This window comes from Rhea pennata, chromosome 2 (assembly GCF_028389875.1).
Source record: "Rhea pennata isolate bPtePen1 chromosome 2, bPtePen1.pri, whole genome shotgun sequence".
Classification (NCBI taxonomy): Eukaryota; Metazoa; Chordata; class Aves; order Rheiformes; family Rheidae; genus Rhea; species Rhea pennata.
Window position 1 is genome coordinate 156146920 of NC_084664.1, and position 23077 is coordinate 156169996.

At 44.2% G+C, this 23077-nt stretch overlaps 1 protein-coding gene across 1 annotated transcript in view; it reads left to right on the plus strand.

Moving 5' to 3' along the window:
• Positions 1 to 11094: 11094 nt before the first annotated feature.
• The window catches only part of CCN4 (cellular communication network factor 4), a 33943-nt gene continuing 21960 nt past the window's right edge, over positions 11095 to 23077 (plus strand). Inside the window, exon 1 of the mRNA XM_062568429.1 lies at positions 11095 to 11367. Within this exon, the coding sequence (XP_062424413.1) occupies positions 11320 to 11367 (48 nt within the window). The 5' untranslated portion in view covers positions 11095 to 11319. The remainder of the gene's footprint in view (positions 11368 to 23077) is intronic.

The window sequence follows — 23077 nt, forward strand, 5'->3', positions numbered from 1 at the left end:
CAGAATGTCCTAATTTTCAGGGAGGGTGCAATTAAGTGACATTGATAACTGAATACAGAGGGTTGATAGTTTTTGCCATTTGATGACACAGCACCTCTTTCTTAGGTGCTGCCTTCTCCAGCACTGTGTAACACTGAGGTTACTCTTCAGTTTGCCTGATGAAACAACGTTCCTATAATATTTTCTTCTTAGTAGCTTCATCCTGGTGAAAAGTAGTTGGTAAAGGATTCTGGTTCCCCCAAGCTCCAGACTGGAGGTGAAACACAGTCCATGCTGGTAATGGCTGGCAATTGCACACATCAGACAGCTGGTCAATGAGGACAAGCAAGAAGTGGAAACTAGGTCAATTTACTAAAGATGCATATAAAAGAATTGCTGGAGCATGTAGGGACAAAATCAGAAAGGCCAAAGCACAAAATGGGATACAACTAGCAAGGGACATGAATGGTAACAAAAAGCGTTCTATTAATATTTCATCACAAGGAGGAAGATGAAGGAAGAAGCTGGTCCTCTACTTAGCAAGAAAGTAGAGGTAATAATGCCTGGAAGACTGAAGTGGTTAATATCTCTCACATATTAGTCCTCACTGAAGCAGCAATGAGCTAATGACTAATACACTAATGCCACTGACTGGAAAGGAAGAATTCAGCCTACAAAGTAAAAAGGAAGCTATGGGAGTATTTTGTTAAGACTGATTTTTGTTCAAAGAGAGAACTGACTGGCCCCAAATAGCCACCACCTTGAAGAACACATGAGGCTTAAGAGAGACAGATGATGGCAGATACGGATCTATGCTGAGGCAGAAGAAACGTAAGACTCAGAGAATTACGAACCCATCAGTGTAATTTCAGCACCTAGAAAGATACTGATAGAACAAATGAGGAAGAATATTTTGAAGACTTCAAGATCAGGAGGAGGATAGTAACACCAAGCACACGTTTGTTAAAAAATAAATAATGATTAAAACTACACTGGATCTGTGACAGATCTAGAGGATATGTGAGATAGAATATATGCTGTAGAAGGAAATGAAGTTGCTCTGATATGATTTGATCCTGAGTCTAGAAGACTTTTGGCACTATCTTCTATGAGATTTGTTCAAGTGAGATGGGAATTCTGCAGTGTGGATTCCATCTAGTAGCAGAGTTATCCTCAGCAGGGGATTATCTGTTTCACCATGGAGGAACACCAGGAGTGGAGTTCGGGGATCTGGCATGGTATCATCCAAAATCTTCCAAGCAGCAGTATACAGAAGCTACATCTGCAGACGATATGAGATGAGGTTAAAAAGTAAAACAAAACTAGAGAGATCTTCTGAAATAGTCGGCTTGCAAAGGATGCTGAGGTAACTATAGGCACATGGATGGTTCAAACTCACAGACATCTAAGCAATACTGATTTTTTTTCCTCCTAGGATGAAGGGACAGGATTGACCTACGTATGCCATTGGAAATGAACACAGGAAAAACAACAGAGAGGGACAGCAGGAACAGAGCCCTGCAGAGACAAGTTCCTGCTTCTGCCATAGGATATCTGAGGGCAGTAACTGTTGTTGTTTGCATTTTTCTGCTGTTGTCAACCATTTTATTCCATCAGATTTAACTGATTTCACAGACAGCCCCTCTCACCAGCAGCAGTAACAGCCAGACTTGCTTTACAGGACGCTAACAGTGGGGCTGTGGCCATTTGGGCTATGCCTGACTAGGGACTCACTTGCCTCCATAGGAACTGTCAGTATGGTAGGAATAGCTGACTTCATGGAGACCTGGTAGGTCAAAAAAGTGACAGTCCTGGGAAGTTTCTGAATATTGTGATGTGTAAAATAGAGGTTCATGACCAGAAGTGCTAGGATGCTTGGGCACCTCAAAGATTAGAGGAGGGCAGAAGAGATGATCAGAGTGCTAGAAAATATGATGTCTGAGCAAACAGTGGGAGAACTAGCAAAGAAGAGAAGGCTGCAGGAGAGAGATGTGACTGCTGTGATGAACAGGAAAGAAATAATTCCTCCAACATGTTCAAGGAGCAGTAGATTTAAACTGCAGCAAAGGAGATTTAAAGTAGCCATTAAGCTATACTCTCTGGCTCCGAGGCCAGTGAAGCCATGGAAAATATTGCTGGAAGGTAAGTAGGGGGAAGAAACTTCCCTCTGTGGAGGCTTTTAGGATGAGGTTAGGCAAACATCTATCAGGAAGGCTTTAGTTAGTGCTGGTCCTGCCTCAGGGCAGGGGAGGAATGAGAGGACCCCTTGAGCCTCTTCCAACCCTGCTTTCCTTCTGACTGTACCTCAGATGTATTCCATTGCTTTTTTTTCTCCTCACATTCCCCTTCTGGAGCTGCTGAGTCTACTCACTGGAGGCTCAGTGCCATGGCCTTGCTCTCAGCCCAAGACCTTTCCTGCTCCAAAAGCAAGTAAGCCTGGGGTCCTGAGGAAGGAGAGGGTTTGTGGTAGCTCCATCTCAAGGAGGTATCCTGCCAAAAGCCGCACTCCATCGCTTGTACCTAGGAGAATGCAGGCCGAACATATACCCCATCGGGTCACGAGCTGTGCAGGTGCATCTCGGGGACCCTGACCCAGCACACTATGAATGAATAAAGCCAAGGTGCTTCTAACATGTGGAAGCTTTTCTAAACTGGCCACTTCATTTGTTCATTTGTAGTCTCAGTAGCCACCAGTTAGTCAGAGTTTCTTTTCTTTTTTTTTTTTTTTTTTTTTTTTCCATAAGATGGGGACTATAATCTCCATGGTGCAAAGAGAAGGGTGGCTTTCCTAGGAGAGCTTTCACCTCCACTGCCTGGAATGACATGGAGTAACTGAAAATAAAGACTCTCTTCCCCCAAGGGCATTGTGGTACCTCAGATACGGCACCAAGCACTGTGTTTTCCTGTTTCCATGCTGAATTCTGCTCTATGAGGTGCAGTGAGTGCAGCCGGTCAGACCAAGGATGTCAGGCCAGGGAGATTCATTTGAGGCTAAAAAGGCAAATGAAACAGATGATAGAAATAGACAGCAGAAAGGGCTCTCTGAGTTAAGCTAGAACAAGGACGGTTGGTGAATGGTGGCTTTTGCTTCAGATTTCAGTTTTCTCTTTCAACACTGAGCACATGGTGTTCATTCTGACAAAGCTTTCTGTGGGGTCCCCAAAGGACATGTCTGAGATACATGCACCACATTGTGATGGACTCAGCGGAGTTCAGTGAATCAGAGTGAGTGGGAGCAATGGAAAACTTCCCACACAGAGCCTAAAGGCCCCAGAGAGAACAGAGAGGCAGCTTCCCTACTGCTGAAATAATTCCTACAGTGTTGCAGCCTGAAGGCACTATTTAGGAATTGAAACCTTCTTATGACAGGCCCTAAATAATAATCCTTAGCTTTGCAAACTTACAGACTACACCTCGTGAGTCAGTAGAAAAGAGTAGTTAAACTAAAAAAGGGCAGAGTGGGAAAGGCCCGTGATTCGTTGGAATCTGTCCCCAAAGTCCTGAGTCTATGACATCCAAGGTCAAGTTGGTCCCTGCTGGACTTTGAGTCAACAAATTTCTCCCTGGTCAAAATAGTAATGAGTATTATGACAGTGTTAGGGTAGCACTTGAAAATGACTTTATAGAACACATCAGAGAGCTTTAATTTTTGGCATCTAACAAAGCTATTCATGTCAATGTGATTTCCAGCTGGTGAAAGATAGGTGCACCCATCTTAGGAAAACTGGAGGATTTTCAGGGTTGATGAATGTACAGTTTGCATTTTTAGCTTTCCCTTAAAAAAATGATGGCTACACTTTTTGATGGTTGTGAGAGATGCAGTAGCCTGATGCTTAGAAACAAGTCGTACCTAATGCAGCCTGGAAGTGCCCTATATCACATGCGGGGATCTTTTCCTTCTCCGTTCCTGTATTGTGCCTGTCTCCCCAACACCAGCATCCCGAATCATGCGTCTTTGTCATCTGAACTCTTTTGGGGAAAAATATTCTGGACTTATGCAGCCCAGCAATTGCTCAGGAACTCAGTAATTTTAGGTGTGATTAAAGGGAGATGGACCGAAGCCATGCAAAGGGAAAGAAATACTGCCAGAGCCCGTGAACATATTTTGTTTCTTGATGTAAGGAGAAAAGCATTTGCTGTTTCCTCAGCTTCAGTTGAGTGTTCCCAGGCTAGAGAAGAAGTCACTCACAGCCTCAAGGGAACTGCCACTTCCTGCTCTTGAATCAAGGTAGATGTTTACCTCTGGGTCTCAACCAACTTTTCTTCTGAGATTCTCAGCCTTGTCCCAGGGTATGCCTTTCTTCTCCTTTCCCTCAGATTGAGTGAAATTCTATATAATCCCATCTGCCTGAAAATGCTGACAAGAGGAAAGGAAAGTAAAAATAACCTCAGAAGGAAACCTGTGCATGTTCTTACTCCAGGAAAGTCTGGAAAGCCTTCAGTCTTGGGTTGCAATACACTGTTCCCTTTCTTCACTTGGGATTGTACCTTCTGAGTGGGTATACTACAGTGCTCCAGATGAAATCATAAAACAAAATCAAAATGCTCCCAATCTTCTGTGAAATGAATAATGAACGCCTTGTGATCAGCACCCTCCAGGACCTAAAAAAGCAGTGTGTTATCTTCATTTTCCTCTTATTGATATGCTTCAGATGCACTTACTGGTGGTAATAAACACACGTATATCCAGAATGCTTTCCATATGTCTCTTCTGCTGAGAACTCTTCTGAAGCAAGTCTAAGACCCATGTTTTTACTACCCATATGAATTTACCTTCTTGAGGCTGAACCGATATACATCCGGGGGAAGGTGACTTTGTCTTTGTACTTTGAAAGATCCTAGGGAAGAATTTGTGAGAGTTTTAATGTTTTCCTTCCCAAAATCATAGTGTGCTAATCGACACCTTTGCTTTCACCCTTTCTGCTTTTCCATCAGATTCAGGAAAAATATTCATGTGGGCTGGGAGGAAAGAAGGCTTTAAGTGCTGCTTGCAAGAAAAAAAAAAATAGAGAGCATGTGGACTGTGTGTAGCTAAAGTAGCAGTAGTTCTCTGAGCAATACATCAATAAAGCCACTTTCCCTGCAGATTTGAATCTGACGGCTGACTGCAAACTCCAGCTGAAGCCGTTTCCCTGCAGTCGGTTGACTGAGAAGGCTCAGCTGTGTGGCTTCTCTGGTGTCTAATAAAGCATGAATAAACATGCCACTTTTCCCAAGAGTGTCATACTGCTATGGCCTCTTCTTCCCCGGTGCCTCTTTTCACAAAATGCACAGGAATGTAATCAGCTGTGAGCTCTCTCTCTGTCAATTTTAGTTTGATTTTGGCCAAGAAGCTCGTAAATCACTACAGAGGAACCCAGACAGACGTGAACATGTATGAAATGATTGCATAAGCTCCATTTCCCCAGGAAACCAGACTGAAAACAGCTCTGTTGAAAGAGAAATGTTTACTAACCAAATACCAAAGGAAAAACTGAATAAAAAGTTACCAGAGTTAAAATGCAGAATTTGGATACTAAGGCCATGGAGGGAAAACTGGTCCTCGAGCATTTCTTGTTTAAAACTGAGGTTTGATCTCCTGGGGGTCTTACCATACCTCTTATAAACACCTCGTAAGGTCTTTCTCATTTTCTTTAATATGAAAAAAAAATATTTTGTTAATAAATGAAGACAAATTATACATATTACAAAACAATACTTGTGGTCTGGAAGGATAGAGTCTATCACTTCTGAACAGAAAAACAAGGACAGCTGAGATGATTGGAGATGGTTATGGTTTTTAACCCTCATTCTTTTCACTTTATGCAATTTGTTTAGTTTGCTTTTTTTTTCTTTTTTTCAGCCAAAAATCTGTAGCATCTAACCCAATCTTGGAAATGCACTGATGTATTTACAGTGTGTGAATAAAATGGTCAAACCCGATTCTAACCTTATCTAGACCCGACTGGGAGCAATGACACTGGACACAGTGAATTTCCATTAGGAGAGAAGAGATTTCCCTCCTCATATGTCCAACTCCATCCTAAAGTCTTGAGAATATTGCTGAACTAGTGGAAGGAAGAAAGGCCCAGATGAATGAATAGTTCTGCAATCCTGTGGTCACTGATCTAGAGAATAGAAATGCTGTGGTGTGCAGGGTACCCACAGTGGCTGAAGTCATTTTCTTAGAGCGTGCCATCAAACCACTTGTCAAGAGGCAGTGATATGAAGCAGGCCAACCTACGAAGGCAGCAGCCTCTGCTGCTTCAGGAATGTCTGCTGTGTTTGCTGGGATTCTTCATCCTTTCATTCCTTCGTAGTTTATTAGTCAATATATTCTCCTCTCTTTTTCATGTGCATCAAGAAAAACATCAGGAGGTAGGAAAGCTAATTCTTCTCCTGCACTTCTTGCATTTGTTCAAACAGTTGAACTAATATTTATGAATAATACATTGCATCTGTGAATGCCACAAATCGATGCAGCTCCAAGGACTTCACTTTTATACCAGCTGAGGCTCAGACTCAATGTGTGTTATTAATCTAGCTCCCTTTATTGCTTAGCAAATATTGTATATATCTTTATTATCAGCAAAGATTTCCCAGAGCTTGTCCACGTTTCTAAGGGTTCCTGATTCTCTCCAGTCTGTTCATTTTGGCCATTAATTTTTCAAGGAGTCTGAATTGTATAATGTGTTCTTTTTTTTTTCTTTTTTCTTTTCTTTTTTCTTTTCTTTTTCCCTTTTAACTCTAATTTTTGCTCAAAAGCTTTAATTAAGAAATTGTTATTTTGAAAGCAGATACGGGAACAGGCAGTGGCTCAGGAGAAATATTTGATGCTCTCGATACTGTTGCCATTGTCATGAATGCCTGGCAGAGGTTCAAAACCATTAAATCATCATTTTTGCCCACATAACAGACAGATAAATGTCCAATAGGAAACTGTAATAATTTAAGACTATATGAACACAATAGACAGGCCTTGGTTTTTCAGGGCAAAATCCAGGAGAAAGAAAACATGACATTATAGGAAAAAAAAATACAATAATTTAAGTTATTGGCATTAGTCATTACAGACCTAATATCAAACATGTTTGTAAATTGACATGAAGTTCTACCATTTTTTAAACTGGAAGTTACAAAAACTTGTATCTCAATGGCTCATGTTTTCTCTGCTGTCATTCAAATACTACACGTTTTTATTCACAGTGGTACAGCTCAGCCACCATCTACCAGACTAACAGTCACACAGATTGACACCAGCTGAAGAGCTGTCTTAATATAGCTGGGTCTATTTACGGGGAACGAAATCACACTCTTGTCTCCCTGAAGGCAATATTCACTTGAATACAAATGGTTTGGGCTGATATGAATGAATTAAATTTTGAAGGCTCTATTTTTCAGACTTAGATAGCTGCAACTTCACCCATTTCAGTGGCTCTGATTTATACTAGTTCGTCAGAGAAATAATCATTCAATTCTGGAGTGCTTACTGTAAGGCTGATGTACCTGGACAAGCAGAAATAGAGCTGTTGAGTGTGTTATCAGCCTTAGCTGTATGCCAGTGCAGGGGGTGCAAGCCACACAGCACCATATGTACTTCCTCAGTGATGGTACATTTCAAGATGCATCTCTTTGCATGCCCCCTTTTAAGGAATTTTTAACGTAGGCAATGAGGAGATCCAGTGAGAGATTTACCATGCTAGTTCATCCCTATGTACAGCTGATACCAGCTTGTACCATGTACGTCATGGTGACAGGAATACAGGTCTCCATAGGAGTTGTTGGCACTCTATCAACCGTGTGGTCCTGGGCCATCTTCTTTGGGTAAACTGTTCAGAAAGCAAGAGGGGGAGTCCTCCTGCTGTATTTCAGCTTCTTGCTTTCTGTGAGGTTGAGTCTTATCTGCAGAAGCCACAGACTCCCTCAAAATGAGATACTCACCTGTGTGGAAGTGGGGCTGGCTGAGCGCTCAGATGCTTGATGCTATCAGGAGTTGGCTAAACCAGATGTTTTCAAACTTCTGCTTCTCAAGTTCCTTTGATATTTCAAAGGGCCAGGCTGATGTAACTCTCCTTTCTGTCACCTAATTAACAACAACAATAATGAAAGACGGTGCAGTTTAGCTATCCCATGTGAGCCTTTTGGACAGGGTGAGCCTCTCAGCCTTGCTATGGTGGTAGGCATGGCCCTGTCCCCCTACGCAGCAGGCAAATCCTGCAGGAGAACGAAGCCTCCTTCACCGGGCTGGGGGTGGTGAAAGGCAGAACAAGGACACCCTGATGAAAAACCAACACTGCTACTTGTTTGGCTTGTTTAAAAGCCAGACTGATGACTCTCAGCCTTTTCCTTTTATGAGTCAGTAAACACCAAGATGCTCTCTTTTTCCCCCCTCTGGACTTACAGACAGACTCTGATCTCACTTGCACTAGGGTAAATCCACTGCAGGAAAGGACCTAATACTACCACACATTTATAAGCCGAATCCATTCTCCCTGAATTCTCTTTCTTTTCTTACTAGGTCCCATTTTCTTTGGCCAGACACAACCCTCAGTAAAAGTGTCAGGCACATCAAACAGCAGAAAATAAATCAAACCATTTCCCAGTTTATTTAGTCAAAAAAGTCTGTAAAATGGAGTCAAACTGAGAAATCAGTTTATGTGGCCAACTGGCCTGGGGGACATATTGAAAAAGGAGCAATTTTTAAGTGTTAGGCTACCAGAATCAGAGCTATTTTGCACTGGCACATGCTGTTTCCATTTCAGTGTGGATGGTGTGAATACAGGGTGATGGATAATTGCATTCACAGGCAAAATGTCCATGGAGGGTAAAAGGTGAAGAGGCAAAAGTCTTTAAAACTACGAGATTGTTTCAAGGTCCAGAAAACCAATTGGCCACCGAGACTTAAAAGCAATGTGAGCTCTTTGTTTTACTGAGCAGAGTGAGGGGTGATATACTTAATCCTTGCAAATTTATGTGCTGGGAGAGGGTCCTGAATTCTCATTAGACAAACAGATATTGGCAGAAGGATGAAGCTAGCAACCTCAGACCTATAACAGTGAAAGCAAATGAACTCAACAGAATGTGAATTTTCCAGTATTTGAAGACCTCAGATTGAGATTTAATCTTTGAATTAGACAGAGACGTGTCCCTAAAGCCTCCAGTTATTCGAGTGGGTGCAAGATTTTCCAGGAATGAGCAAGAATGAGACGTGATAGCACTGATCTCTTTTAGCAGTATCACCTTTGGAAAGGACTGGCAGAAGCAGATGCCAAGGTGTGAGCTGCTGCCCTCACTGAGTTAAAGAAGAGCCTAAATGCCCCTGTCACTTTAGCCTTAAACGAGGTAGCTTTACGTGAGGTCACCCCACGAATGCACCAATGTGCCGATGTGCCACGTGCACAGAGGTATCGTTATCGGGAAGCCTGATGAGGCAGCTGGGTATCTGCACCTTTGTGGTGGAGCTGCACTCCACACCTCGGCTCCTCCCTGATCCATGCTAAGGCAGTGTCCAACTGACGGTCACCCCGGGACAAAGTCCCATGACGAAGAGGAGATGAGCTGTAGAGCCTCAAGTAGACAAATGTCCACGTCACAGGGACCTCCATGCTTCCTGGCCCACTCGACTGCAGTGTTAGCACAGGAATTCACCCAGGGGAATGACATACAGGGCAAATGGTCCGAAGCGAGTGGAATGACCGAGTGTTTCAGGTGGGGGGAACTCACGTTATTATTTTTGGTCTCACTTACAGAAATGTTCTTTCCTTCATTTTGCAATCTGATAACTTGGGGTCCTTGAACCCCAGGTTGGGCTCCTTTTGCATTCGGAAAGCTGCTCCCGTGTGCCACACCCTTCAGCTCCAAGCCAGCTCCCTTGTAAGAGGCATTTGCCACTCGCTTTGCATCCGAGCAATAACCCCGGGCTAATCAATCTATTTTTACCTCTCTTGTAAAAAGGTATCTCACATAGGTAGCAAGAATTGCACCCTCAAAATGATCTTTTTACTTCACAAACCATGCAGGGAGGCAGGACCCCAAAGTAAGATGCAATGTCTAAATGGTAGATGCCTGCAGACAAATCTCAGTTCAGATAATATGAAAACAGCAGACTCCTTTCTAGACTCAGCAGAGAAATAAAGTCCCCATGACCAAGTATCGCTAGAGGATGATGGAAGAGCATTCAGCCACGCATCACTGCCCAGCTTGCCACACCAACAAGGGGGGCTGTGCCTAGTTTTATATTTGCCTCGACACCTTTATAGCCTGCCCGGATCTCAACTATTTCACAGCATAAGACCTGCAAAGCTGTTTAATGTGATTTTTCTTGCCCTTTGGGAACACCCTTTACTGTTCTAGGGAAACAGTATTACTAAGTAAGAGACTTCAAATGCTTTCAAAATCAGATTTAGAAGTGTAAGGGAAAATATCATGCCGATGCTTAAGTAAAAAGAGGAGAACCCCTCAGAGATGATAGTGGTAAAATCCTTCCGCCAGGTAAGGACAGTCGCCTACAGTACAGGTGATCGGAGAGTTTAGCTCTGGTCACAGTGGGTGGAGTTGCACTCCCATGGACCTGGGCAGGCTTTCCTATGCACATTCCTGGCAGAGAAGAGAAATGAAAGAATATAATACGACTCTGAAAACTGATCCATGCTGTGATGTGCACCACCAAAATCACAGAAGGGATGCGAGCGTAGCACGGCACAGGAACGCGTGCCCGTCCTTTCACGTCGGCTCTGTGAAGAGCAGGGTCCCTGGGGAACGTGGCAGAACGCCTCCGTGGGCCGTGCTCGCAGGGCAAACCTCTTTCTGGATTTAAATGAAGCCACTGTTTTTTGTTGTCGTTGTTTGGTTTTTTTTGTTTTTGTTTAAAGAACAATACAGGAACTAAACATCTATGTATGTTTGTATAAGTGTAAGTTCATTAATCACAAGCGGTAAAGCCAGTCTCTTCTTCAAGCTGGCTTGCAAGGGTCTGAATGCCAGCAGCAAAATTATTGGTTAGGGATTTAAATAGAGAGTTAAAATCTCAGTCTGCTGGACCACTGCACTGTAACTTTCCCTTTAAGAGCCCTTTGGCTAAGGGCAATGCACTGAAATGCAGGAGGTGGGACAACAACACACACACAAAAATGAAGAAGTGAAGGCAGGAAAAGTTTCTCCAGAGGAAAAATGCAGGGCTTGTCCTTCACCCTGACGTCAGATCTGTCTTTAATAAAATCCCCAAAGAGCCAAGAGAAAAAGGCAGACTGCCTAGGCTAGGTTGCCAGTTCAGGATTGCTCCGAATTCCCCAAAGTGGTGTTTTTGCGCAAAACGGCTCTAAATCTGGGTTCAATCAATGTATTTATTCCCGGCTTCCAGGGATGAGGTGGCTTTTGCCCTGGATTCTAGCAACAAGCAGCATTTTGCAGGTGAGTGTGGAAACTGGAGGAGAGACTCGTCCTCTGCAAAGACACTCGCTTTCAGTGCCTGGTGGGCTAGGGAGAGCTGGAGTGTGGTGCCTGCTGGAAATTGGGCAGCAGTGAGTCTGGAAAGGTGGGAGAAATGAGAGAGGGGAGGGAAAGGTGAGCTGTGGAGGAAAGGGAAGGAAAGAAAAAGGAAGGGAAGGAAAGAAAAAGGAAGGGAAAGAAAGGAAAAGGAAAGGGAAAGGGGAAATGGGAAAAGAAATGTGCAGATGTGTCTCTGAGTTGAGTCCATTCTGCTCAGCATCTATTTGGATCTGCACGGAAAACTGTGTGTGTGTGGGTTTTTTTCTTTTTTTCTTTTTGTTTTTAATTGCATTTATTCTTATTGTGGGGCAAACCACGGAGGAAAGTCCCTGCCAGGAGCGGCTGGGTTGCTCTGTTAGGGGAGTCGGTGCGAAATGCAGGGGCAGGTCGGGGCTTCAGGAGGGGGGGTGGGGGATGCCTGGGACCTCACCGGGACTGGGACCGGGACTGTGCCGAGCTGGTACCGGGGCGGGGGCTGTGCAGGGTCCGCGCTGTGCCGGGGCAGGTTGCCACTCGCCTGCTGCTGCCGGCCGAGGAGGAGGGTTTGCATGTGTTTCGCCCCCCCCCCCCAAATTTTTCTTTGTAGCTGCCCGATCCTGCAGTCCACGCAGGCAGCAGCTGCTTCCCCTCTCCTCCCCTTTGGAAAAACCTGTGTAGGAAAGTCATTCATTTCAGTAGGTGTCTTGTGTTTTGCTTTTCTTTTCCTGTGGCATGCTTGCCGCTTGTGTAAATTCCCCGGGGGAGAGAGCTGCTTGCTCCGAGCAGTCGGGGTTAGGGAGGTGATGAGCAAGGCAGGGAGGCAATAGGTAGAGTGACTGAGAGGCGAAATCTGGACCTGTGAGCCTCCCCATGCCCATCCTCATCCCCAGAGGCAACCCTGGACTCGGGACCTAGGGAGCCCTGTGGTGCCCAAAAGGAGATGCAGAGAGTGGATCCCAGGAACACACCTGGGCTGCGAACTCCAGGCTGCGGCATTCCCCGAGCCAAATCCGTGTGAAGCAGTGCCTGAGCACCGCTCCTGCTTGGAGGACAGTAAAATCAAGTGCTTTGCACTGCGGGAGTTTTGCTTTGCTTTGCTAGCTTCAGAGGTTGGCTTGTGCCTAGGCAGACAGCATGGGGTTTTACACCAAAGAGTGGCATGCATGGTGCGGTGTGCCAGGTGCACCTGGTGAAAGCAGATGGCAGAGCGATAAGTCCTGCATGAATGTTGAGATGGACTGATATGGCCCTTCATATGAGAAAAAGAAAAACACCCAGAAACTAACAACAAACAAACAAAATGCACCTCTCAGCCACTCTGAGGTAAGACTCAACTTTGGTTTTCGATAAGCAAGTAAAAAGTCACGCAGAGGGAGGGGTGGTCCTCCTCCACATCCCCTGGTGTTATTACAGGAGATTTGTGTGAGCTCTGTACATTTTATAGTGGCTATCCTGGGTTCCCTTGATATCAAAGCTGTCTGAAAAAAGAAAAAAAAAAGCACAGCTGTAGCATAAAAGTATGTGTGAGTGCATGCAGACACATGCAGCTGCTGTGGGGATGAGTGAGTGAGTGCACTCCAAATATGGTGGTATGTTTGGTCTAACGAGTATCTAAAAGAAAGTTCAAATGAGTATCTAAAAAAACCTAAAGAGAGTCCTGGGCCTGGATTGTTTCCTATCGATAGCTGCGGATCCTCCACTGAATGTTGCAGATAGAGCTCTGCTTTTCTGGAGCATCCCGTGGGCGTTGTCACCTCCCAGATCCACCTCCAGAACTAGACCCTAGAAGTTTGTGCTTAGATATCCTTGGGTGGGGAAGACTTTTTTCTGGTAATGAACTGGCTTCCCATGGGCCTTCTCTATACCTAAACTGGAAGGAGGTTTGCTAGGCTGAGGAAGGGCAGGTTTCTGTTGTAGATAAGGCAGTGAAAGGAATGAGGATGAAAAGTGTGACTGATTGCACTGTGGATAAGAGGGGCTGGGGACAGCAACTTGGAGAAGAGTATTAAAACTAATAGTTAAAGGACTTTGGGGAGAAGAGCATATTTGGTCTGGCCAGCTTAAGAGCAGGCTGTCTGCAGGAGCAAAGGATATTGCCAGTGGTATGGGATATTTTAAACATTTAACATGCATGGCCACACTGCTCACGAGAGAGGTCTTGGGTAAGTCACACAGACTGTAACTTAAGACAGCTGATAAAGCCCTAACACAGCATCTCACTGTGCATTTCGTTGGCTCTTTGGTGGCATCATCACATCAATAAGAAAGATCCTCCCAGCATCCCAGATGCAATCCATGGAGTGACAGCATTGGGCAGACCACTGTGCATGTGCAAAGCTGTGTGGTCTCTGTAAGCACATATGATTCCTGAGGAGTGCTGCACATGTGAAGAAGGATGGAGAGGAAAAAATGACACACTGGGATAGAAGGGGTTTGACTGTCTGGTTTTATTTTGTATAACTGAGATATATGTGCTTGTTCCAGAAAGAAGGGGAGAGAGTTAATGGGAAGGTCAGGTATGTCTTACAGGGCACTTAGAATATAGCTACCAGGTTATGCAAGACCTTTTCCCTCCCACTCCCCAATTCTGGACAATTATTGAGTTCTTGAACAGTTTTATTGACAATGTTTTTATTGGGGTATAACTGTACAGGCAAGGTGTTTGGAAAGAGAAAAATAACTGAGTATAGTTAGAAGCTCAGGGGTAAAAAGCAAAGATTTTCTGTCTTTAGCCCTGACAGCTCAGTAGGTAAGAGATCCCTTATTCAGATAAAGGAAATTCATTAGGAAGAAGAGCAGCATCTTTGGTTTCTCAAACATTTGAAGTGGGGGAATGAGTAGAGTGCAGGTAAGGAGTGAATGCAATCTTGTAGACTTTTCCTTTAATGGTGCTGGTAAACAGAAGGACAAATAGGAAAGAATGGCATTGCTCTTTACCAAATAAACCAGTAAGCAGTTATAGTCACTTTTATTTGATGTGGATGCCCATCACAACACATAAACTTTGACTTTTGGCTTCAGCGGAGATGGGGGGGGGGAGAAAAGAGATGTTCAAAGATGGTTTTAGATAGATACCATCTCCTCTGTGTGCGTTGATTTGTTTAGATAGTCACTGGTAATGATCTGAGCTCAGAGCTGTCTCAAGCCATGTGGAAGGTGGCTTGAGAATTGTAATGTGTGGTTTTTCCTTCTCCTTTTTATAAGATTTATTGGCACAGGTTAGATGCCAAGAATTTCATTTGCAAAATGTTTGTATTTGATGGCAGGAAAAACTGATTACATTTTTTTTAGGCTCTTCCAGGAGAAGCTATGTTCTGACCAAGCTTGAACCAAAAAAAAAACCCTAAGCAAACAAACGAACAGAGGTTTATTTGTTTATTCACTTACCTATGCTGTTTGCTAGCATCTTGTCTAGTGTTTAATAGTAATGGTTCAGGGCACCTTTATCCTTGTCTGCAAAAATCCCATGGCTCTAAGGAGGAGGTGAGCTGAGGGTTTGAAAACTGGGTGCTTCTCAGTGGAAGGTTACAGGCTGGCTGCTCCGCGTAACGGATAACGATGCAGAGATTATCTTATGCAACGTAGGTTCAAAGTTGGTGTGATTTGTCACTCCAGCCTTCCCATTATACTCTCTTGCTTGACAGCACCTGCTGACCAAAAGCAGACTAGCTACACCTCTCCCCTTTAGAGGGGACCTCCTCCTTCACTTACAGAAGTTATCGTTGTCGAAACTACTCTGATTACAGCAGCTGAAGGTCCTGCTATGCAAGTGAGTGTCTTGTGGCTTGAAGCTGGCAAGTGTCATCGCTGCAGGGTATGACTGCTTCATGCGTGTAGTTTTCACTAAGCTAGTCTTTGATTTGGCAGTCCCCTCCACAAAATCTACATGCATTAAAAAATCATTGCCATTTCAGAGGCAACGTCCTGAAAGTAGCAGTGAACGGTGCTTCAGATGGATCAGAGGTCCAGACCCAAGCCTGTTCCTGATGCCGTGAAAATGCCCCCTAAACTCAAACACGTACTGATTTTGTTGAGAGGAGCAGGCTTTTATATATTATTTTTCTTAACTTCTGCTATTAGTCTCTGAATTTACTTGGATAACCATCAGCTGCTAGTCTACAAAAATTTCTTTATCAAGCAACAGCATTAACCAGGACAGAGCCAGCAAGAGGACTTGGCTTCCTTATCCCCCATATTTCCACTGCTAATTGGTTGTGTCAGTCCTTGGGCAAGTCCTGTAATCTGCTTTGTGCTGTAGCATCCCCATCTGCAATGCAAGTACTGTGATATCCAGTGTTCCCTTATGAAAAGCATTATTTAAAGATAGTGCTTGTGGGTTTTTAACAAGAGCATGAGATTTACATGATTACGCTGTCCTTTAAAAGAGTCACATGTGTTTATGTTCTTCTACCTTCCCAAGATGCTAAGAAGAGGCACTGGTCAAAAATGTCGGAAGTACTCCACACCTTCACGGGACATTTGACTTATTTTTTCAGAGGCTTCTGGCTCCTCTATGGGGATGTTAAGAGTTGTTCTAGCATCTTGCCAGTGCTCAGCACTTACTGAAAACTGCTCTTTCTGGATAGTGTAAGCATCCCAGCAGGCCCTGAGCATTCCTGTCTGCATGGCCCTGGCTCTCATGCATGAATGGAAGTAAAGCTGCTTTGAGAAAAAAGAAAAAGTATTCTGCATGCAAACATTGGCAGCTGTGGCTTGGCAAAAGCTGAACACACACAGCTTCAGCTGAAGATGCTTTCGAGAATCAAGCCTGCCAGTGTCCCTTGCTGTGGACTAGAAAGCAGAATAAGGTGGAGTTTCTTCACTCTTTTGATACTGTTTGTCACTAAATGTAGTTAGGCACCTTATACGAGGATATCACCCAATTCTCCCTTTGTTTTCTTACAATATAGCTCTACCATCCTTGTTCTTATGGTGCTTATGTTAAAAGTAGAATTTTCTATTTCTATTAAACAGAAATTTTAAAGCTGTCAGCTTCTCAGAGACAGGCCCAAACAAATGCTGCCCATTTGCTTGTTCTGAGATCTGATGCTGAAGGAGACTTCAGCTCCTTCAGCCCAGCTTCTTGGCTTAGGACAAGAAGTGGGTGAGGACACCCACCTTTCCCCACTAGTCCCTCATCCAGGTTCTCTCTGCCGACAGTTTGGTAATTTGTGAGACAGGTCACGTTCAGGCTGGCATTCCTGCAGGTTGGCAGAGGGCTCACAGGGTTTATTTCTGCAGATGTGTTCTTGGGCTGAGGGACTCTGAGCGTGCTGCATTAACAGCTCTGTGTAGATGTTCTCCATCAGCCTACTAGCTGTAAGTGAGGACCACCATTTCTCCTGCATCCTGGTGGTCTCCTAGCTCTATGAGATACCTCCAAAGGTGCCTGTTATTTACTGCATTTATGCTGAAACTATACATGTTTCCATTTCGATTGCTGCTTATTTCACATCCTAGTTGAAGCTTCAGGACCCCCTTGTGCCTCACTCACTTGTGCCTTCTAATACACTCCTGCTGGGCTTTGACTGTCATCCTTACTTCTCATCTTTGCTTCTAGAAGAGCAGAAGAGAGAAAAGGCAGTCGTGCTTCTCTGGGTGCCAACAACCGTCTCTGCTCTATGTGCAATTTTTCTTGTGGATGGTGAAGGAAAGGAAAGCTGAAACAGCTGTGGAAGAAGATAACATTTAAACTAAGCTTTGCAGCACAACCTGAATAATGATTTTCTAATACTCGGGTTGGTGATGCATTCCAGGACTGTGCAGTCATTTCTCTGTTCCTTTTCTCTTTCTCAATAGCTCCCACATTGTTCTTTTGTTTTATTAGCTTGAGTCTGTCATTTTACTTAACCTAGAAAGCAAATGCGAGATGAGCATGTTGGAAGGCTAAGATTTGTGAACTCTAGGATGGCTTGTAATATGCCCAAAGGGAAACCTGAGATGCTTTTGTAGAAATAATTGTGGGTTCTCGCATCATCCATGGAAGTTTGTGAGTCAGCTAAGCACACCTGAATCCTAATGTTACTGGGCATGTGTGCAGCTAGGACTTTGCTGTTGTGGAGCAATTCCAGCCTTGCAAAAGGACCTTGTCCTAAGAGCCTAAGAGCTTACTTCCTTGCAGCTTTGGAAGGGGTCATAAGAAAAAAATGACTCATGCTTGGTGATGGGGCACTATAGCAAGGTCATGTTGTCCAGCACTTGACTGACACTCAAATAAAAAGAACTCACAACACCTGTAATTCTTTCACAACTTTCATACCTTTGATTTGAAGCTGAAACAAACTTCTTCAGTTTACAATCACTGATAATTTAGAAAGTGTTCTTTTTCTTCTTGGCTTATTTATATAATCTCCAATGAAATGCATCCAGGTGGATATGAAGCATAGATTTTATTATTCCCTCTCTGGCATGCAACAATCTAGTTAGACTGAGTTTGTGGCTGCATTAGGCTTAGAGATGTGGGACTGCTCTATCTAGTATCTGTATACAATGGGAAAAAAGGAGTAAAGTCAGTTGTAAGCAACCATGTAATTCTGTACAATATCTGACACACAACTTGCTCCCTGTCACCAGGAAAGGTGCACTCCACATAGACTTAACAATTTTGACCAAAATTGCTCTGGATGACTCAGAGAGCCTTTTCTGTGTACCTTTTCTGTGTTAGAAGGCAGCAACTTTTTGAGCAACATGTGCATGATAACACTTTCTCCTTTCTAGAATTTACAATTGCATCTCAAGCTTTAATTTTTAAGTGATTTAAAAGTTTCGGTTCCTTTCTGTGCTCTGCTGGCTTCCCAGAGTACCATCCTGCTTTCAGTTTTGGTGTTTTTGTACCGAAGCTTTTTGAGTATCAAGACAACAAGTTAAGCGGGGGACTGTTTCTTTCTCTTGCTGAGGTTTCCTCACCCATAAACTGTGACAGAGTGATTATAAAGAAAAGAACATGGCTTTACTTAAAACCCATTTGATCCCTTTTGAGGACAGCACTAATCACCTGCAGCAGTGGTTTTGGTGAACTCATTTTACTTCATGAAGGCACCAACCTTCTTGCACTGGGCAGACAGTCACATACCAGGGCTCTGCAGAGAGGTAACTTCCCTACAATGTGCCAGCACAATCTTAAAGCATCTGCTGACCGCACTGTGAACGCTGGTGCCATTGTCACTGTCACACTCTGATATCAGAGTGCCCTCGGCATGTATTTGTGGTGCAGGAGGTTACTCTACCTCTGTGCTTTGTGCTTGTAGATCCTCTTTTCTGGGTTGTGAAGTCCTCCAAAATATTCATGGATGTATTTGATGGCCAAGCAAACTTTATCATTTGGGATAACCAGATAATAGCTGTTGTGACGAGGGAAACTGTCTGTATTTGGTTAGATAAGAAGGCAGAGACACAGACGTCTGTATGGGGGGAAATTAAGCACTGCTCTGAGCGGCTGGCACATGCGCTTGGGTGCCTGCGGGCAGCCAGGTCCCTGGTTCTAGAGTAACAGCTGGGTCGTTTTAGCTTTTCAGCAGGGATGGACCAAACCACAAAAACTTCAGCCAGTGCTGAGCAACTCCAAGTGTATTACACTGTAAAAGTATTTGGTTACATGTTTATGAGAAAAAAGGCTGGAAAATTAATTAGGAATATATCCATGTTCCATTAACTAGTTTGGCCATTTAGTAGGTGATTTCTAAGCATTGCCAGCAGCTTTCCTGATGGCTTTTGGTCTTGGAGGAGTAGATCATACCCACAGCACGTGCGTGTGGGCTAGTGTACACCGATAGGAGAGAATGAAGGTAAATTCGGCTGGCTTCCTTCTGTCAAATTTTCTTCAACCTAGGCAGTTACCATAATTAGTTTAACATATAGTTATGCCCCGCTGTTTAATGCTGCAACTTATTTGTGGAGATTATTTGTTATCATTTTTATTGTTCTATTAGAGCGATAATTGCACATCTTTTTTAATTGCATTTAGTAGACCATTTGTATAAGGTGTAGGCCTCCATGGGCATGAGGAAGGAGACAGAGAAACTGCAAGCTGATATCTATGAGGTGGTAGATTACTGGAGGTCATTTGACTTATTTTCCAGATTTTGCATCAAAATCAAAGTTTAGCTTCCTCATTGCACTGGAGTTTACCAAAGAAAGGTGCTCATGCAAGTTGATGAAATCCTGCTGTCCAGAAGGTCCTTGGGTGTGGGTTAACTCCTGAGCTTGTAGTGGAACTATTACCTGCCTGATTTCAGGGCTCAGATGCTTCTGCTTCTTTTATATCATAGGCTTACTTCTGTATAATTTACATATTTTAATATGCACGTATATACACACGCACATGTATTTTTATGGTTTGTGTTGGTTATTCCATATATATTGTATAGGCAGTTTGTTTTGAACAGAGAAAGTGTTAGTGCTACATTTTTGACTGACATTTTTTTCTTTACCTAGCTACACTAAAATGCTTTCCAGAGGGTCATGCTTGTGGGTAAAATTCTGGGAGGTTGATTTTAGCTGGAACATTTGATTGATTAGATGAATAAATTGATATTATGGCAGCACAGCTAACATCTCTGTAAAACCTCTCCATCCCAGACAATTGCATCATTTTACAGAGGAATATTAAAGGGTTACATCTCCTACCCGCTTCTCCGTGTGATTATATCATTATAAAGTGTAGACCCAGTTTTATAGTTCACCTTGTAAATTAATGACGAAGCTTTCTTAGAAAAACTGCCTCTGCAGTGGGAGCTGTGTGGATATAAATATTTTGGCTTAACGCCCCCGTCCCCACCCGCTTCCCAGGCGCAGTTCAGCTGGCACAAGGTCTGCGTGCGGAGCAGCCTCGACCCCGTGGGATGCTCGGGCGAAGCAGGGTGCTGCGTTCGGGGCTGCTCCGGTGGCCCGGGGTTGTCATCCGCATCTCAGCACTGCCCTCGCGTGTTCACGGCTTCACCCAGGGCGCTGCTGACAAGTTTTGCTCTGCTGCGGGTGGCCGCAGGCTGCTTGCAGGCAACAGTAAACTGAGCTATTTGGAGACAGGCGAAAACGTCAGTACTCATGTAATTAGAAATTCATCTTTGTCTTCATAAAACGCATAGCCGATGTCGCTCCTCTCCTCTGTGGGAAAGCAGAAGCGTTAACTGTTTGAGGGCTGAGATGTTTCCATTTACCAGTTTGAGGTTGCTTAGGATGGGGAAGCAGCAAAACTTGTGCACTGTGAAAGCTGGGGAAATTTGGATGTAGGCGAGTGTGGCAAAGTCTCAGTGACTTTTTCCTTGGGACCTGCCAAATTGCTTCCATGCTGGGGTGCAGGACCCACCTGTGTCAGCTAGTTTCAGTGGAGCTGCAGCAACACACTGGCCAGTGCAAGGGATTTTGGTTTGATGCTGTTCATGGTGTCAGCAGGTCTGCGGATTGGAGAGGGGAATTTTGTCACGCAGTCTGTTTAGACCTGCAGATATCACAGCCATGTGCAAACAAGAGTGAGTCATGTGTGGAGCAGGACCCACTACATTGCTTCACAAGAATGCAGCAGAAATTGCTGATCCCTACTGATTTGCTCCTTCTGAAGGTCCTCGCGGGGTGAAAGAGTCTTGACCTCTTGCAGACACAAGGTGCCTGTGATCTTGAGAGATAAAACACGAAGCAGGGAACTTGTACCATGCCTGCAAGTCCTCCTGGTGAAAAGATTTCTTCTGCACATCCAGTAAGAACTAAACTTAGTTTATTAGCTATGTGTAGGAGGAAGGATCATGTTATGGTTACAGTGTAGGAGCAAGAACTCTCACTGCTATTTTTGGCTCTGCCACAGACATCCTGTCTGCCTTTGGGACAGTCACTTCATCTCTCTGGCCTCAGTTTGTGCACAGATTAAAACAGGATCGTTCAACAATTTCCTCCTGAAATCTTACAAAATATACTGTTTTTCACGGTGAGCAATCTTCCCTGAAAGCTCTGATTGCTGCTGGAAGTGCCATGTATGCATGTGTGCATTCCTACCTGGAGAGCTGATACACCTTTGAGTGTATCATCCCTGACTTTTATTGCTTGCACCAGTTATTTCAAGTTCTCTCTTTGGCATCTTTTTTACGAAAGCACTGTATTTCAGTTCTGTTTCCACTGACTTCAAGCGCAGGAGGATTTGTTCTCCTGCACGATACATAACTTTCCTATATCAATAACTTCACTTCTTTTCCTCTTTCTTCATGAATCCATGCCAGAAGGCGTTCTAGTTTCACCACTTGTAATTTCCATTGTATTTAATTTGAAAGCAACGGTTTTGTCCCAAAAGCCTTGTACAAGCCAATGACTGATCTACTGGCCCCTGTCTTTTTTTTTCCCCTTCCCCGTTTGCAGTGTGTCTGCTTTTGTGTGCTGGGGATGGGAGGGAAGGTACAGAGGCTTTGGAAGACTCTCTGTTGCAGAGGGAAAGAGCATCTGAGCTTCAGCCGTATCTGGAATAGTGTTTGTCCTGCAAAGCCCCAGCCAGCTTAACAGCTGGCTCTGACCTCTTCCGAGCCCCCCTCCTTCCCATCATCTGAGGTTGCTTCTTTTGCTGTTTCTGGGCCAGTTTTTCAGGAACAGGCTGTTCTCCAGTCATCGCCACCCCCTCCTCCTTTTTTTATAGCACTGAATAAGACACTGTCTGTAGCCATCATGCTGCTGACTGCTGCCCTACAGTAGTTCCTGCTTAAAAAACAAAACAAAACAAAACAAAAAAAAAAACAAAAAAACAAGTATCCCTTAGAGGAGCTGGTTGGATCAGCCCATCTGTCAAGCCTCATGAGCAGCAGGACAGTCTTACGTGGGTGGTCTGTTCCCAAGCTCCCCTCGTGCTCTCCTGTGCTCTGTGATCCCGCTGGCTGCCTCCTCCATGAAGCCCTGCTCGACCACTGCTGCCTGCAGCCAAAAAGGGGGGCGAAAGGACCCAGCAGGATGGAGGAAAGGACACATAGCATGGCTCTGACATGGCCTTTCTCCCACCTGACATCTAATATTGAGCTCGTGGGTCATGTTGTTATCCTGCTGGCATTGAGGGCTACAGCACAGGGCTGACTGAGAATACAGTTGGGCAACAACCAGTGGCCTAGATGAAGGGCTTATCTCTGCTTGCGGCTAGGTTTTCTGCCCTTATAGTAAACAGGAGAGATGAAGGGAAGGTATGAGACTGCTCTTTGACCACAGCGAGCTGGCACATGGCCTTGGCTGCCAACGGACCCACAGCCTCAGATCACGTCCTTTAGATAAGGGCTGCAGAACAGGACAAGGGCAAATGTCTACTGCAAGAGTATGTTGCAGTGTAACAGCCCTGTGAACTCACACCAGGGCTTTATCCAACTTTATCCAAGTCTTGCAAGCTACTCTGGGCCAAGCTCTGCATACTTTCAGTAAGGGAAGGAATTATACTTGTAGCAATGAGCTGGGAACCAAAAGAGTTCAAGAATCTCTCCTGAAGAAACCTACCTCTGTCAGCTTCTTCAGGTTTTAGATATGGCAAACCATGGCAAACCAGCACAATAAAGACAAGATGTAGAGAATTTGTCCATGACAAGAGTACAGAATTTAAGGAAACTTGCTGACTGTGTGAGAACATGAGGGTGAATATTTTGAATCTAAACTCAATCTTTTTCTTTAAAGAATGCTGTCAGGTGAATCACAAGAATGCCAA